At 38.5% G+C, this 17,091-nt stretch overlaps 1 protein-coding gene and 1 long non-coding RNA gene across 2 annotated transcripts; both read right to left on the reverse strand.

Annotated features, from left to right (window-relative positions):
* Nucleotides 1-994: 994 nt before the first annotated feature.
* On the reverse strand, nucleotides 995-11,269 carry LOC131699125 (ubiquitin carboxyl-terminal hydrolase 10-like). The gene is made up of 7 exons (XM_058995087.1): nucleotides 9,827-11,269; nucleotides 9,235-9,441; nucleotides 8,776-8,971; nucleotides 4,891-5,109; nucleotides 2,901-3,043; nucleotides 2,273-2,405; nucleotides 995-1,939 (listed from the first exon to the last, which is right to left on the reverse strand). Exons 1-7 carry the CDS (start codon nucleotides 11,074-11,076, stop codon nucleotides 1,745-1,747), a joined length of 2,343 nt encoding a protein of 780 aa, XP_058851070.1. The 5' UTR covers nucleotides 11,077-11,269; the 3' UTR covers nucleotides 995-1,744.
* A 1,805-nt stretch (nucleotides 11,270-13,074) lies between these two features.
* Nucleotides 13,075-17,091, reverse strand: LOC117428018 (uncharacterized). Its single transcript, XR_004548258.3, has 4 exons — nucleotides 16,903-17,091; nucleotides 14,847-14,944; nucleotides 14,562-14,638; nucleotides 13,075-13,935 (listed from the first exon to the last, which is right to left on the reverse strand). It is a non-coding gene; the product is annotated as an uncharacterized LOC117428018 (long non-coding RNA).

The following is a 17,091-nucleotide window of genomic DNA, read 5'->3' on the forward strand; positions in this document are numbered from 1 at the left end:
CCTCGGGTTTCTGGGTGTAAAATGAGACTCCCATTTAAGCATCTTTTGTAGTCACATGCCATTGGGCTATTGAAAAGTCAGTTTTATCTTCCAACTTGAGCCTTGCTGTTATCCCATGAGATTTTTACACAACACGTGACGTAAATACGTGTTTAAGCTTTTTTGGAACTGCTATGTTTATAAGGTCTGAAACTATTGAATCATTTCAGTACAATACTAAATGTTGTGAACAATAACACAGTAACAGTGTGGTGAAGTGCTAAGGGTATTGATGTTCAAGCCCTGCAGTGGGAAGCAGTCACTATCCTCTCATTCCCTCGACCTCTGGAGGGCTCGGTTTGAATCCAGCTCTGGTCACAAGTGAAATTAAGGAGTCCGAGTGGTCACGGATCCCAGTGGGGCGGCAGATGTAACTGCATCAGACCTTGAAAATGGTAAAAGTTTCAAAGCTACCAATTATAGCAAACCAAATTAGCATTTAGAGATGTTTCAAATTACATGTTATGATAGCTCTAAATCGTTTATAGATATTTAATGGATTGTAAACCTATTTTAATTGTTTGCAGAGATCTAGTTAAGGTCCTATTCAAGATATCTAAAATAGATGTAGGGTTATCTGCAAATCCAATTAAAAGATATCTAGTGAATTATGCTAACCAGGCAAGCCAGATTGTCCTTGAGAGCCCAATGATCATTTTGAGAAGCTTTTAAATTATCTCCACTTTATTTGGAGATATAATAAAGTTAAAGATATCTCAAAATGACTTCATTCATTTTGAGATATCTGTAATGAAAAAGTCATTTAGAGATATCTTACAATTAACCAAAAAGTAGGAATACACTGTGTTATACATTAAACCCTCCTCTTAAAGATTCAGTAGTTAAATGGGGAATAAGCAGAATACGTGTGCATGCTATAAATAGAATGTGTTATAAAAAAGTTGACTATAAAGACAATATTACACTGAAGCAAAAGCTTAGGAAACCTGTCCCTCTTTATTATTGTTTATATTATGACCATTTGCTTATAAATATACTTTCGTAATGGAACAGTTTCCGTTCCATTGAGCAAGCAGTGTGTGAATATGGAGCCTTGATGGAATTGGTACAGCCACTTATCGTTTAGGATGTTGTTAATTATTCTCCGTGGTATTTTTGTATTTCATCAGCATTTCCTGTCGCGGTTGGTGTTTCTGGACAGAGGAAAATGAAGCCCATGACTGATCTCATTCCCACATTCTGATTTCCTGACCCCCCTGGTAAGTGTTGCTGTGTGACTGGGAGTCAGGAAAGGAAGGTGTAGGGATAGGATCTCTTCCATACATCATTTTCCAGTATCCTAAAAGACACACTGTGCCCAATCCACAAAAAAGATCAACAAATACAAAAATCTTCCTTTTAAAGATACCCAGAACGGTTACAAATATTTGCAAAAAATGCTTAACATTTAAATTGACATGATTTGAACTCCTAGAATAACCAATTCAAAGAATGCATTGTTTTGTTTATGCTTCTAATTAAGCAATTGGATAATATTATTACATGTAATTATGGATACCTGCGGCTTAAGAGTTCATGTCTCCATCATCAGATGTATACTCACCTGTTTCTTTTTTGACAAAAGATGCAAACATAATATGGGGGGGGGGGGGGGGGTGCATCCTAAAAAATACAAAGAGTAGAAGAATGGGATGGTGCACATGTTTTATGGGGTGGGTGAGAAGGTACATTTGTTTTTGTATGATTAAGAAGCACTCAGTCTGAGACAGGGCAACCGGAAATCCTGGCAAGTGTAGAAAAGTATGTAGGCATTCGGAGATTGGATCAAGTAGCTGGGGATGTCAGAGACGATCTCGTCATCAAACCTGTGCCAGCGCTGAGTCACAGCGTTCTTGCAGTAGGCAGTGTAGTGCCCATTGTCCAAATCGCCACTGTGGTTCTGAAAAATCCATATTTGTACATATGAGTTAATGCTGGGTGTCAGCCTGGTTCCTACAGTAACGTTATAAATCTCAGATTTATTCTTAATAGATTTGAATGGGTTGTAAGATATGTTTACATCACCTTTGCAACGTGGTGGTGGTGATGGGGACAGTAATTATAAAGACAGTAAAGATTTAAGTCTGATCAGGCAAATAAAACCATTATTAACTAAAGAATAATCACGCAAGAATCAATTAAAATATTCAACATACATTTTTTTTAATGAGGTGATAGTAAGTACATGAGCATTGTGATTTGACATTTAATTTTCCTGCTATAGGTTACTCACCACTACTGCGTAAAGATAGTATCTTGACTGACATGATGGGGATGATGATAAATAAGGGGACAGATCCAGGTTTTCCAATGAAAAGCTGACATCGGTCCGCAATTTCCTTTTCTTAAGACCTTCGACTTCGAATCTAGAATAAATTTCTTAAATTAATCATATGTCTGGTTTCCCATGTATTACTATTTCTTCTGACTTTTCTGAAAGCATCATGCTTTGTTGGCCATGTACAGCAAAAGTGATTTTTTTTTTTTTTTTTTGCTTATAAGTAAAGCATAATAAACATTTAATTTGTGCCTTGGTTTTTTGATGAAGTTGGGCACTAATCAGGATTTTTTTTATATATATGTATAAAAAGATCCTTAAGCTTCCAAATAGAACAAAGCAACCGTTTTTGAGATTATGTCAGTATAACATTATCAGAAAATATCAATATTGTTTAGGATCCATGACACCTAGGGCTGTTCATTCTAAATCTCTAAGGGTTCCCTAACAGGATCTGCATACTATAATTTATTTTTCCTTTTTCAGGAACGGTACCTTTTGCTGAGCTGCAATGTTTTACTTGTTAGTTTTTCACACCCTTGTTATTTTATTCTTACCATAATCAAGGAATAAATATATTTACCGCTTTAAATGCAAGATGAGAATTTCAGGCGCTTTGGAAATGCTGGTCAAAACAGCAGTGTCTCGCTTTATCCCACAGCTGGAGCAAAGAATCTGGTTAGTCCGTGTCAAGGTGTTTTGCTGAAAAAAAAGCTCAAGGCAGTCCTGCAGTTTAAAGGAAACAGAAAGGTGTGTAAGAAGAACATATCCAATGAGGAGCTCAAGGATGTATCATAGCTGGTGTAATATACAGTACATAAGAACATAAGAAAGTTTACAAACGAGAGGAGGCCATTCAGCCCATCTTGCTCGTTTGGTTGTTAGTAGCTTATTGATCCCAGAATCTCATCAAGCAGCTTCTTGAAGGATCCCAGGGTGTCAGCTTCAACAACATTACTGGGGAGTTGGTTCCAGACCCTCACAATTCTCTGTGTAAAAAAGTGCCTCCTATTTTCTGTTCTGAATGCCCCTTTATCTAATCTCCATTTGTGACCCCTGGTCCTTGTTTCTTTTTTCAGGTCAAAGTCTGGGTTGACATTGTCTATACCTTTTAGGATTTTGAATGTTTGAATCAGATCGCCGCGTAGTCTTCTTTGTTCAAGACTGAATAGATTCAATTCTTTTAGCCTGTCTGCATACGACATGCGTTTTAAACCCGGGATAATTCTGGTTGCTCTTCTTTGCACTCTTTCTAGAGCAGCAATATCCTTTTTGTAACGAGGTGACCAGAACTGAACACAATATTCTAGGTGAGGTCTTACTAATGCATTGTAGAGTTTTAACATTACTTCCCTTGATTTAAACACTTCTCACAATATATCCGAGCATCTTGTTAGCCTTTTTTGTAGCTTCCCCACATTGTCTAGATGAAGACATTTCTGAGTCAACATAAACTCCTAGGTCTTTTTCAGTTCCCTTCTTCAATTTCACTATCTCCCATATGATATTTATAATGCACATTTTTATTGCCCGCATGCAATACTTTACACTTTTCTCTATTAAATTTCATTTGCCATGTGTCTGCCCAATTCTGAATGCTGTCAAGATCATTTTGAATGACCTTTGCTGCTTCAACAGTGTTTGCCACTCCTCCTATTTTTGTGTCGTCTGCAAATTTAACGAGTTTGCTTACTATACCAGAATCTAAATCATTAATGTAGATTAAGAATAGCAGAGGACCTAATACTGATCCCTGTGGTACACCACTGGTTACCTCGCTCCATTTTGAGGTTTCTCCTCTAATCAGTACTTTCTGTTTTCTACCTGTTAACCACTCCCTAATCCATGTGCATGCATTTCCTACACCCTGATATCAGTCTGTATCAGATGGAAATTACATCTTTTAATGGAAGTGGCATGTTTAATGATTGTGTTTGAAGGAGAGGTGTGAGGGTGTTGCTACCAGTATTGTAAGCTCACACATTCACTCCACCTAGCTATCTGGTTTCTCACTGTTGTAATTGGGGATTGGCTCTGCTCTCTGTAAAGACGAGTGATGATAGGGGGAGAATTTGATCTTTTGTTTTGACCCACCATGTTTAGGAGCTGGTACAGTTTTTAACTAATTCTGAATAGAAAAGTATGTTATGCAGGGATGTCTTTAAGGTCATGCATGTTTAAACCAGCACTCCTCATTCTCATGAATGAAATTATTTGTGTCTCTTTCATCCTTACTCTTTTATATGGGTTTATGGAAAAATAATTCGCACTGTGTTCAAAGCGAGGTTGAGTCATTCCAGGTTTAATGATCTTAATTAGATGCACCTGGCCTAGTGGTGACTATTCTCAAAATAAAACCTGGACTGACTCAAACTGCTAAGAAATTCTCTATTAAAAATCTCGATCATGCAAGTGGTGCTAAATGAATACCAACTTCTAACTAAGAAGTCACACTGTTTTTTAAACCCAGAACCTTCCACATCTGTAAATTAGATCCTGTCGTTACAGGCAAATCAGGGAATCGGCCTTGTTCCCAGTGCAGAACGCCACCTTGTTTTTATCAATTTCCTTACCAGAAGAGAACATCTATAGGCTCCAGGAGGAATGGGCAAGGACAGAATGGTGAAGACCTCATTGGTGCGGGTTTGATTGTCACACTGGAGACACAGCGTGACGTAGCAGAGCTGCCCTTCAAAAAGATGAGTGATGATGGAAGTCTCGCTCGAGTGACCAGAGGATTTACCAGCTTCCTGCCTCTTCAGGCTTCCTCTGGGCTGCTTTCTCACAGTGGCCTGCAGTAACGAGAAACGCACAGGACTTTCAAAATCAATGGTCCTCCTGACCAGTGAAGAAGATATGAGGACTGTTTGCCCGATTTAAATGTGCAGCTGCAACTAGGGTTACCATATGACTCCATGTACACTGAGCAGTGTGGGCTTTTCAACTCACATTGCAATGCATTCTGGTATGTTTGACCTGTCTCAGGTATCTTTCACAGTAGGACTACACTTACCAGAATGCATTGGGGTGTGAGTTGAAAAGCCTGATCTATCCCAAACTAGTGTACAGGGAATCATATGGTAACCGTAGCTGCAACCCATAAACCAGTCAGGAAGATCAAAGATCAATAGCGACCTGTCAAACCAATCACCTATTTTTATCTGATGACCCCAAGCAATGAACCCTGGAGGCAAGGGCTAGGACTGGGAAGTCTCTACTGGACTTGCTAGGTGCCTGACCAGTTATGCTTCACTTTGGTCTCCAGCCATAAGTTGGGGCAAGTGCGATTCAAATCCCACTTGAGTGGCTGAGCCAACACTCTATAAACATCAATGCTATCACCTTTGTATCATAATGTATTCCTGTCTTTATCACAAAAGATTACACCGTGTAACAATTATTTTTTTTTTTTTGTTCCTGGGTAGTAAGTGTTATTTCCTAATTGCTTATGCCTCAAAAGTATAGAAAATGGCTATTATTCCACACAAACTTTGCTTTTGTGACCAGGACAGTGATATTTTGAAATTTACCTATTTTCCAGAACATTCCAGATAGATTCAGTGCTGAGTAAACTTGGAGTAACTTCTAGAACTTTCCAGTAATATAAATAGTAGTATAAATACAGGGGCCTTAAGCCCACCAGTTCAGTTTAGTTCCAGCTGCCTAAGTGGATACATATCTGCATTTTTCTGAGATGGCATCAAGAGGCTGCAAGCATCCAGCAGACGCATTTTGCTATGTCTGCGGCCAATTTATCAAGACAAGAGCGAAAAAGTACTCCGTGGAAGCATCTGCTAAGATGTGTGAGGCCTACAAGGCATATTTCGGCATGCCTGTCGGGGATTAAGACAAACCCTGGGCACCTCATTTCACCTGCGAGCACTGCAAAAAAACTCTGGAAGGTAAGATGGACAATTGTTGCTCGGAATTTTATGTTATAAAATTTGTTAAATTTTTTTAAATTGTCAAAGTTTTTAATTTTAAAATGTTTTACAATTTTCAATGTTATTGAAAAAATATATCATATATGAAAAATGTTGCGAGAATCTCTTACACATTAGTCATGGGTGAAATAAATGTATTTTTGTAGGATGGTACAGAGGGGAAAAGAGAGCCATGAAGTTCGCTATCCCAAGAATTTGGCGGGAACCCACTGACCACTCAAGCAACTGCTACTTCTGCATGGTGGACCCTTCCAAACGTCGGACTGGCAAGAATGCACCTGCTATCGCGTATCCGGACCTTCCTTCATCCATCGCCCCGGTGCCACACTGCCATGAGCTCCCCGTACCCACTCCTCCGGAGAGAGAGCAGCCGTCTTTAGACGAGAGCAGCAAGTCAGAGAGCGAGGAAGACGTTGTAGATCCAGATGACAATTTCAGAGGTGGAGTTGAGGAGAGAAACCCATACTACCCCAACCAAAAAGACCTCAACGACTTGATTAGAGATCTTGGTCTCACCAAGTCCAATGCCGAGCTTTTGACGTCTAGGCTCAAGCAGTGGAACTTGTTGGATGAAAGTGTGCAAGTCGCAGATCAGAGGAAGCGTCACCAACCTTTTTCCAGCTTCTTCACCCGTCAAGATGGGCTCTGCTTCTGCCACAATGTGACCAGTCTGTTCGAGGCAATCGGAATCGCCTGTAACCAGAATGAGTGGCGCCTCTTCATTGACCGTTCATACAGGAGCCTCAAAGCCGTGCTGCTCCATAATGGTAACAAGTACCCGTCTCTTCCCCTGGCTCACTCGGTGCACCTCAAAGAGGATTACAACAGCATCAAGACCTTGCTGGACGCCTTGAAGTATGATGAGTATGGCTGGGAGGTCATAGGAGACTTCAAAATGGTGGCATTCCTGATGGGTCTCCAAGGCAGTTTTACCAAGTTTCCCTGCTATCTTTGCCTTTGGGACAGCAGGGACACCAAGGCGCACTACCACAGGTGGGACTGGCCACAGCGGACCGAGTTCTCTGTGGGGAGGAACAACGTCAAGTGGGAGCCACTGGTGGACCCCCGGAAGGTGCTGATGCCACCACTGCACATCAAATTGGGCCTTATGAAACAATTTGACAGAGCTCTAGATAAGGAGTCGGCAGCCTTCAAGTACCTTCAAGACTTCTTCCCTAAGCTGTCTGAGGCAAAGGTCAAAGCCGATGTCTTCGTCGGACCACAGATAAAGAAGATCCTGGAGTGCAATGAATTCCCCAAGAAGCTCACTAGTAAGGAGAAAGCAGCTTGGAACAGCTTTGTCGCAGTGGTTCGGGGCTTCCTGGGCAATCAAGGCCGAAAACTATGTGGAGCTGGTTGAGACTCTGGTGAAGAACTACGGCACAATGGGCTGTAGGATGTCACTCAAAGTCCATATCCTTGATGCTCATCTTGATAAATTCAAGGAGAACATGGGAGCGTACTCGGAGGAGCAAGGCGAGCGCTTCCACCAGGATATACTGGACTTTGAACGCTGCTACCAAGGATAGTATAACGAGAACATGATGGGAGACTACATTTGGGGGCTGATTCGTGAAAGTGATTTACAGTATAATCGTAAATCTCGAAAAACTACTCACTTCTAAATCTTTTGTAGTCATTTTTGTATTACTTTAGTATAAATACATGTTAATTTGGATTCGTATGTTGTTTTTGTCTGACTTTATGTGAACGAAAAGACACAAATTCACCCGTTTTCTCATTGGAAATAGGTAAATTTCAAAATATCACTGTCCTGGTCACAAAAGCAAAGTTTGTGGGGAATAATAGCCATTTTCTATACTTTTGAGGCATAAGCAATTAGGAAATAACACTACCCAGGAACAAAAATTGTGTTACATAGTGATTAGATAGTTGGACAATGGAGATAGAACAATTCACATATGGTAACAGAGATTCTACTAAACGAATGGTGTTTAAATGGCGTGACGGCTAAAAGGCAGCTGTTATTTGACACCATCTTAATTTGATGATCCCAGGTTGGTTAATGTCCAGTATGTGCTCCTGCTAACAACCTGTGTGGTGATTAGTGGAACAAACATTGTATATACATTTGAGAATGGCTAGTATTACTCTTACCCACAATCATCTAGTTTAGCTGAATATGTGACTAGTGCTGCAGCATCTGAACTGGTAAAGGCACTTGGTGTCTTGAAAGAGCCACTAGGTGGTAGCAAACCACACAAGTATTGGAGATCGACCTCCTAGCCAAAGAGGCATAAAAACAAGAAATGCTGCAGTGACCCACAACCATATTATATTTTGTACTGAAATAGGATTTATTGGTGACTGTTTACTGCATATAGATAGACTGGAAAGACACATACTTCAGAGGAGGTCCTTTACCTAAAGTCAGACAATAGATCAGTATTGGAATTTGGATCATTGGGCATCAGTCATGGGTGCAGGAGACAGAGGGGCCATTGCCCATGTACTTCTCTCTCTCTCCTGCGCCTTTGGCATCTGTGTACTTACTTTTTTCAGATCCTCATGCAGTCCATTGAACAGGTAAAGCAGGAGCTCCTGTGCATCCTGCTGAGTGTTGCTGGCAAACTGGGGGTGCAGAGATCCAATGACAGTCCTTATTTCCAGAGGAGATATGTGCTCATATTCCCCTGTCCACATTTCTGTCAGAAGGGTAATGAACGCACAGACAACGTCACTCCTGCGTCTACAAGCAAGACAAAGAAAACGCTCAGCAAAATGAATGTGCTTCAGAGGGATCATTTTAGCTTACTGCAAACTGCATTACAAATGTAATCCCTCACTATAAAACAACTCCTGCCAACATTTTGAATTACTACAAGAAACGTAATCAATTCAAAACGACAAAAAAAAGGTTTTGAGTAAAAGCCCTTTTCAATGTTTTGAAGGTTTCTTTTAATGTTTCTACGAACTGAGGAAATGTGATGTATTTTGTTTCTGGGTACCAACCTGGCTAACTCGTCCTGGTTTACACTGGATAAAAGGTATTCGACTAGGCTTGCCGTGCCGGAGAGACACTGCAGCACAGCATTCATGTAGCAGGAGTTTCCCGAGTTGATCAGCCCCGTAAGGCTGGGGATAGGCCTCCTTCCCTGTTTGGGGCTGGAAACATCTCTTTCAAAAGAGCTGCTGTATTCTAAAGCTTTACATTCTTCACTGCACAAAAATAAAAGACAATTACAGAACAAGATGTTTCAGTAGAAGCCCCAGCAATAAGCAGAATAAGCACTTGCTTGGAATCAATATTTGTTACCATTTTTTTTGTTCCTGGTATGTTTATTGCTTAGACACCTCAAAGTCTTGTTCTTTCCATATGTAAAATGACACATTAAATAGTGCATTTGAATGTTTCTCTTGGTGTACCTTTTAAGTTTGTTGTAAAAACAATAAAATAAGGGGGTTTAAGCTCCTATGTTGCTTAGGGACAAAATAACCATCAAAACAAGTGCAGGTTCCCATGAAGTTTTTCAACCAAAATGAGACAAGCGTAGCGGACAGCCCTGATCTGATATTTTTTGTAAAAATACATTTAAAAACAAACCTGAAGCCAGTGACATTCTTGTCTGCATTTATGGACAGGTCATTGCAAACTAACGGTGGTAAAAGTAGCCTGGAACTGAACTCCTTATTTGCCAGCTGAGTAGCAAGAGCTTTTGTAAACTTGTACAAGGATATCGTTTTGCTGCACTGCTGTGAACTCAGCACAAAAGAGCCGACGCAACTCAGGTGCACCATAAGCCAGAGTGTTTGCAGGAACGTTAACTCTTCAGGCTCTGTTGAAAGTGGAAAGATGACAGGGCCTGTCCAGCCTTGCAGATGGTGACACACTGAGCTTGATAAATCCTGATGTCCATCAGTGTTAGAAGACGTGGAGTTAAAATCATATCCAGTCCAGAAACTTGTAAAATGAAGAAATATTCCAAAAGGTGCAAAGTGCTCACTTAATCTTCCACCCATGTAGGCAGAACTATCCAATTGCACATGATACCCCTTATTGTAATAAGGTTTAAGAAGCTCGTGAAGTATGTGAACCACAAGAGGACTTTTCACTTGTTTACAAAGGTGATCGGCAGAATACAGGAAGAAATTACAGACATAGCCACATTCCAGATCGAAAAGAATCGCCACTTTTAGCTCGCTGCAGATTGGCCCAGACTTGGCTGCTTGACCTTTGAACCTAAATGTGCATTTTCTCACACCAAGCTTCTGCTCAGGAGTGTAAAACCTCTGGAAATTCTGGGTGAGTTTGCCTTGCAGATTGCGAATTGTTTCCCACTGTGCCTCCTGGTCTTCCTTCATGCCTTTTAAATACTGCAGAATCTCGGGAAAGCGACCCCCTGGGAATTTGTCTTGCCACTTTTCCACGACAGAAATGACATCTTTCACCCTGTCCTCCTTCAGGTCCTCAAACAGGCCTCCTTGAAGAGCGACGGCTATCCAGGACAGGAAGTCCTCGTTGTCAATTGCTTTCCACTTTTCCTTTCTCTTCTGGAGTTTATATTCCTCCACAGCGTGATTATTAACCCTTTTACAGAGAGTCTGTACCGTGCTGCTATCCAGCAACTGCAAGAATATCTCCTTCGCGGAGTGGGTGCAATGAGGCTTTGTAAGACCAGGAGCTTTGACTTTAAATGGCAATGAAACAACAGGTTTGACCTTTTTAGATCTGAAAAGTTTCTGGCTGCATAAGCTATCATATTCAGAGACCAAACACACCATCTCCACTTCTGGGCACTCCCCTGGGACCCACTGCACCTCTTTGATTGTGGCAAAGCCTGTGTCCATAGCCATCTCATACTGAAGAACAGTCTACTGCTTTATTCCTTCATGCTTCCTAGTTAAAATATTCTTCTTGACAAACCCTGAGAGACTCTGAAGTCTGGATTTGTCCAGCACTAAACTTTAGAAAGGCGTGATCGTTACAAACTCTAGCTTTAACTGTCCAAACACAACCATGACCAGAAGGAGGCCTGTTCAGACATGTTTGTTATACCTTTTTGTTAGAGGCTGGTTATCAACCTGTATTTCCTTTTAGTTACTGCCAGGTATAAAATCATGCAATATACTTAAATTATTTAAATGTTCTTTATGGTTGTAAAGATGTTTGACAGAGGTACAGAGTATTATACTAGTGTTTTGCTTAATGTGGAAATGATATCTAGTTAGATTTAGAACAACATACGATTGATTTAACAGGCAGTTGAGTCAGCCTTTGTTTGTATCTGATGTCCCAGACAACTGTATCTTGGCAACTTGCTCATTTAAAACTGCAAATTATGTTGTAGTAATTTGATCCAAAACAAGGGCTGGACAGTTATCACACCCAGAATTAAAAAAAAATCTTCTGTCTAATTCTCAGGTTAGTCTTTAAGTTCTGTTACAGGTTGTTACAACATGTACACATTATTGTTTCTTTGTCTGGAAGCAAATGTTCCACAATATATACACATCAATCCAATCCTAACATTAAATTACAATTTTACCCCAAACCTTTTTGGTCATAAAGGGCCACCATATGAAGAGGGAGCCTGTATATTATTATATTACTGTACAATGACAATGGAAAATAATTGAACTCTTTAAGAACACTATAGAGATGTAATATATTATGTCAAACAAAATGTTCAACATTAGCAGTAAATATAATTCTACACCAATGGCAAAAAAAACATCTACCATAAATATATTTTTAAATTATTAAACAATACATCAAACACACTTCAACAGAATTAAAAAATACACATACCTTCCACTGGAATCCTCCATGAAGTTTTATCCTTTTTAAAATGTATTATTTTCATGATGTTTTAACTTCCAACTGTCTCATGAGCTCATCATACAAATATCTGACCTCATAGACGATTATGACATCATCAATGGGATGTATTTACTACAGTATACTGAGCAATAGATAATGGGATTGCATGTACGTTCTGCTAAAGTTGAGGATTTCATAAACTATACAGGTTTGACCCCCAAAAGAGATTTTGTTCCAATATTTATTTTTCAGTAAAATGAACATTTTATATTTTAAAAGTGTTTTTATTTACCACTATAATACATCCCACAAAGAATTGAACATAGTGATGCCTTTTTATCTGTGTGATTATTCGTGTTACTGATTTATCAGTACTAAAAGGCTGATTCCCAACATTTCTAACTATATTCTCAGCAATTTCCACTTCATATAATAAAGCTATTGTTAGAAAATCACGTTTCCCAAATTACAAAATTCTAACTTAGAAAAAACGTCAGGAATGTTTATACCTCCATCTTAAATCGCTTACCTGAGTCCTGTGATGGTCTTCTCCTTGAAAAAGAAACCTTTATATCTCCTTAAGGGCATCTCCCTTTTATAATATTAGAACTGTCACCAGTACACCATGTACAACAGAACTCAGTATTACACAAGTCATGCTTTACATTCCAAAGAGTTCTAAGACTAGAATACATTTAATACCAGTATTCATTTCTAACAATTTGAACCAAGCTATGCTCAATAACCACCAGTAAAGGCTTGAAAAGGCTCTTTGCTTGTGTAGGCTTATTCATTTGCCATCACGCCACCCATGCTGTTTGTTTCGGAGTGAAACAGACAATAACCTTTCATTCATATCCTCAGAATGACTCAACCCCCACCCCTCTTGGATAATTAAAACTAACATTTTTGCATTTGTTTCCTGAACGTGCTGCGAATTCACATGGATTTTCTATATGGAAAATAGGCAATCATTTTGTTTCCTACACATCAATAAAAAAATAAAACAAAATGACCAAAAACAGCAATAGTTGTATATATATTTTTTTTATTGTCAAGTACCAAATTCATTTTAAAAAGAAGAAAAAAGAGGGGATTACTATTAAGACAAGCATGGGAAATAGTTGTATATTAGTTGTTACAAATGCAGAAGGAAACATGCTACAATAATAAGGTTTAGTAGTTTAGGTGTATGTTATTAACCACTCACTGATTTTCCACCTAATTCATATTAGGAAATCATTCATTTGTATTAAACCCTGAACTTGATGTGCTTTTTTAGGAGCCGGGAATGTTTACTTCAAATTAACTGCATTTGAATTCAACAGAAAATATGTCTGTTCATAAGCAACAGTATTTACAACAGAGAGTTGCCTTCTGCTACATATTTACCATCCAATAAGGGGAGAAAAAAAAACAACTACACACAAAATTAAAATATTTAGGTAGCCAGTCAGCAAAGAAGAAACACATAAACTACAGAGCAACAGCTATCATTGAACATTAAAATCTACTCCTCCACCATCCAGTAAATGAGTTAACTTTAAGTATTCGCACTCTGCTGTGGAGATATTTTATTCTGTTTTGTTTGTTTGTTTGTTTGTTTTTTACTGACAGCTACCTTGCTGAATTACAGTACTTGAGAAAAAGAAAGCTCAAGAAATGCACTCCTGAATTCTAAATGCCTAGAGAACGGGGTTCTTGTTTCTTTTCATGTTTGCATTGCAGGTTTAAATGCAAACAGTCATCCTAAGAACCGGGTCCCAGATTAAAATGTAGGAATTATTTCTAACTTTCAGGAAGCAACCATCCTACATCACAACACAGTTCTGCTTCTTGGTGATTTTAGAGACGGTTTCTCCACGGCTGGCTTTCTGAGCCGCATCGATGATCTAAAACAAAGAAGAAAGTGCAGGGCAGGTTAAAGTCTGCCAGAATTATTAGTGTCTTCTTGATAAAAGTCCAAGCATCCTGTTAAATTGTACTCACTCAGATGACGTTACATACCGCTTCTTGCAGTACCACATAACCACCACCTAATTAACTGTGCCATTGAATCTTTAACATTTGAAATGCTACCACATTTAAATTACAGCAAAACAAGCACTGTAATTTGATCTTGTGGGTCTGTTGTAAAGTTTTGCTGTTCTTTTTTGTCCACTGGATCCACTTGATGGAATTACACCATGTTATAGAGCAGGGGGTTTCCAAACTTTGACTGAGGACTCTCACTCAATTAATCAACAGAAATGTGAATGTTTGTTTCTTAATCATCCCATTGATGTACCAGGGAACACAGATGAAGATTATACTCAAGGGAAGGAATGTACTATACCTAGAGCTGACATCAAAGTTGCAAGTGTTCAATCCAAAATGCAGTAACACTAACACCAAGCAAGGGCCCCAGCCCCTGTCCTAGAGCTATCAGTCAGCAGGGTTGTTTGGAAAACAATTCTGTATGTGCTGAAAATATCTTGCAGCCCCCAGTTTGGGAACCACTTCTCCATCATTAACTTACATCTTCAGCATAAGGAAAGCCTTTTGTTTCCAACTTGGAGAATATCAACTGGTCATTCATAGTGATCTCAAAGCTGGCTGTGGACGGAAACAAATATGTATTATAGTTTAGCGTTTTGAAACATTGACTAAGTTTGTGCGGCACAGGTAACTATTACAATTGCACCTGTTGACCCAGTCATCTAGGTATCTTATCTTATTTGACAAATTCTACTATTTAAAGGAAGTCATTTTCAGAACACACATTTTAATAATTGGGAGCTATAGTCAATAAATGCAGCCTTACTGCTTCTTCCTTCGGCTCCGGTGACTTCCGCATCAGGAACATGCTCTTTGACCTTTTTGGCAAGTTCCCGATACCGGGAGGCGTACCCTCATTTACCACTGACAAAAAAAAAACAAAAAAACACAACACACACACACACACAAGACAATCAATACATAAATGTAGGAGCATTAACATCATATTCCAACTGTGTGGAGGTGAACTTCAATAAACAAACATTGTAGCATATAAAATGGGACTCCTGTGGGAGGGGAGAGAGCAAGGCTGAAATTCTACAGTCTGGCGGTGCCGCTTCCCACTGAGAACAAACAACTCGATTCACTTGTGACATCTGGCTCGGTTTCTTATACTACCACACAATTATATGAATATGTCCAATGTCTTGCTGTCATTCTGATGCAAACCCACAGGCACATTTACATACAATAGCAAGAAACTACTCAGAACCATTTTTAACAACGCCTTCCTGTGACTAAGGTGTTTGTTTCTAGTTTTAAACTACTGTAATACAATTATTTCCATTCTTTATTATTAAAACATAAAAGTTAAAAAAGCAATATTAGGGCCAGACAGCTTTCATCAGGCTTTAGTCAATAGACGCTGACCTCAAACCGGTAAATTAATGATATAGTCATTGAAAAATACCAATCCTTATATTCATCATAGTACATGCACAATGCTATTAAAACACAATACAAATATTTGAAAACATGCATACTTATTTACTTTTCTTTTATAAATCACACATTTCAAAGTTACCTTATTTAAAATGTATTTTACTCCCAAAAAATTAATAGCTGCCCATACCCAAATCAATCCAGCAATATAAGTATTAATAAACTGTTTTTTAAACCATCACATTTGTCCTCTTAATAATTTGACATTACAAAAAACACCCGTTGTGTTTTTAATATTTAAATGTTTTACAGTTACTTCGTATTCAACAACAAACACACCCCTAATTTGTACTGCAAACCGGTTTTGTAATGGGGTTCAATTGAGGGATTATTCAGGTGTGTGGTTGTAGATTAGTCGCGTGGGCCCGGTTTTTCAAAATTTTGGTAATCGAATTTTCGCTTTTGATCTGAATTATATTGTGCAATTGGGTTTTTCAAAAAATCAAAATGCGATCCGGATTACTTTAATCACGATTAAATGTTGCAATTCGGGTTTTCGGAATTTAAAGAGGCGATCAGGACAAATAGAGTGTTAGAATATAATATTTACATATTTAAATTCTGACTGTATCCATGCAAGCAAAAAGGAAAACGCGTATTTTGTGGTATAACTAATTTAAAAAAAAAAAAACCAAAAAAAAAAAACACCATACTGGACTCCCGACCTACGAGGAAGACGATGAAGATGTCTAAAAACACCTTTTTTTCAAGTTTTATTTTTATTCAATTTACATGTAGTTATTTATTTTTTGTTAATTGGGCATAAATAAAAGAACCATTATTTATATGCGTTATATGTGCACGGACATTAAAAGTGATTTAAATTTTGTTAAAATTAATATATAACAAAATAAATAAAGTTGTGTATTAATCATTATTACCACGATCTTACTTATTTTGTTAAATTAGGTTATATCATAAATAAAGCCTCTTAAAAAAAATAAATAAATAAATAGCCTACTTCAAAAAACTGGATTTCGCAATAGTGATTACTTGTTATCTGGATAATGTAATCCAGCAGTGACATTTTCTGAAATCCGGATCAAAATGATCGAGATAAAAGTCATCTCGATCAGAAAATCCGGATCACTGTTAGTGTTACCCAGATTTAAAAATTTGAAAAACCGGCCCCTGCATACCAAGCTTTGCTTCCTCGAGATTTGGTAGCTGACAGTTGGATTTGTAATTTGGACAGCGTTCCGTACCAATTAAACCATTCGGAGAAGTATACTGGGAAGAAAAATATAAAATCACCACATATCGTCATAGCAACGACATGTTATGGATTTTACAACCACAGAACAAAAATCCAACGACATAATTTATTATAACAAGTAAAATGAATTGAACTGAAGTTATTTACAAGTTAAATCGCTTACCAGTATTCTACGTGTACTTTTAGTACAGTCATGACTTCCTTGCACTGTTCTCGCTACTGTTGTCTGGTACTTTGTTTAATTGTGGATATCCTCTTCCGAGCAGCATACACCGTTTTATTTTGCAAATTCTGCTGAATCACTTGGAGAGAAAAGCAAATTACCAGGACAAATACTTACCTGTCACGAACG

Source organism: Acipenser ruthenus, chromosome 21, assembly GCF_902713425.1.
Source record: "Acipenser ruthenus chromosome 21, fAciRut3.2 maternal haplotype, whole genome shotgun sequence".
Classification (NCBI taxonomy): Eukaryota; Metazoa; Chordata; class Actinopteri; order Acipenseriformes; family Acipenseridae; genus Acipenser; species Acipenser ruthenus.

Bases quoted from the DNA above. Each gene is read 5' to 3' on its own strand.
- LOC131699125 (XM_058995087.1), bottom strand. From the start codon at position 11,076: ATGGCTATGGACACAGGCTTTGCCACAATCAAAGAGGTGCAGTGGGTC. The intron at 9,442-9,826 runs GTTTGTTTTTAA...ATTTTTGTGCAG, and splicing joins AAGAATGTCACTGGCTTCAG to TGAAGAATGTAAAGCTTTAG. The intron at 8,972-9,234 runs GTTGGTACCCAG...TCTTGCTTGTAG, and splicing joins AACCAGGACGAGTTAGCCAG to ACGCAGGAGTGACGTTGTCT.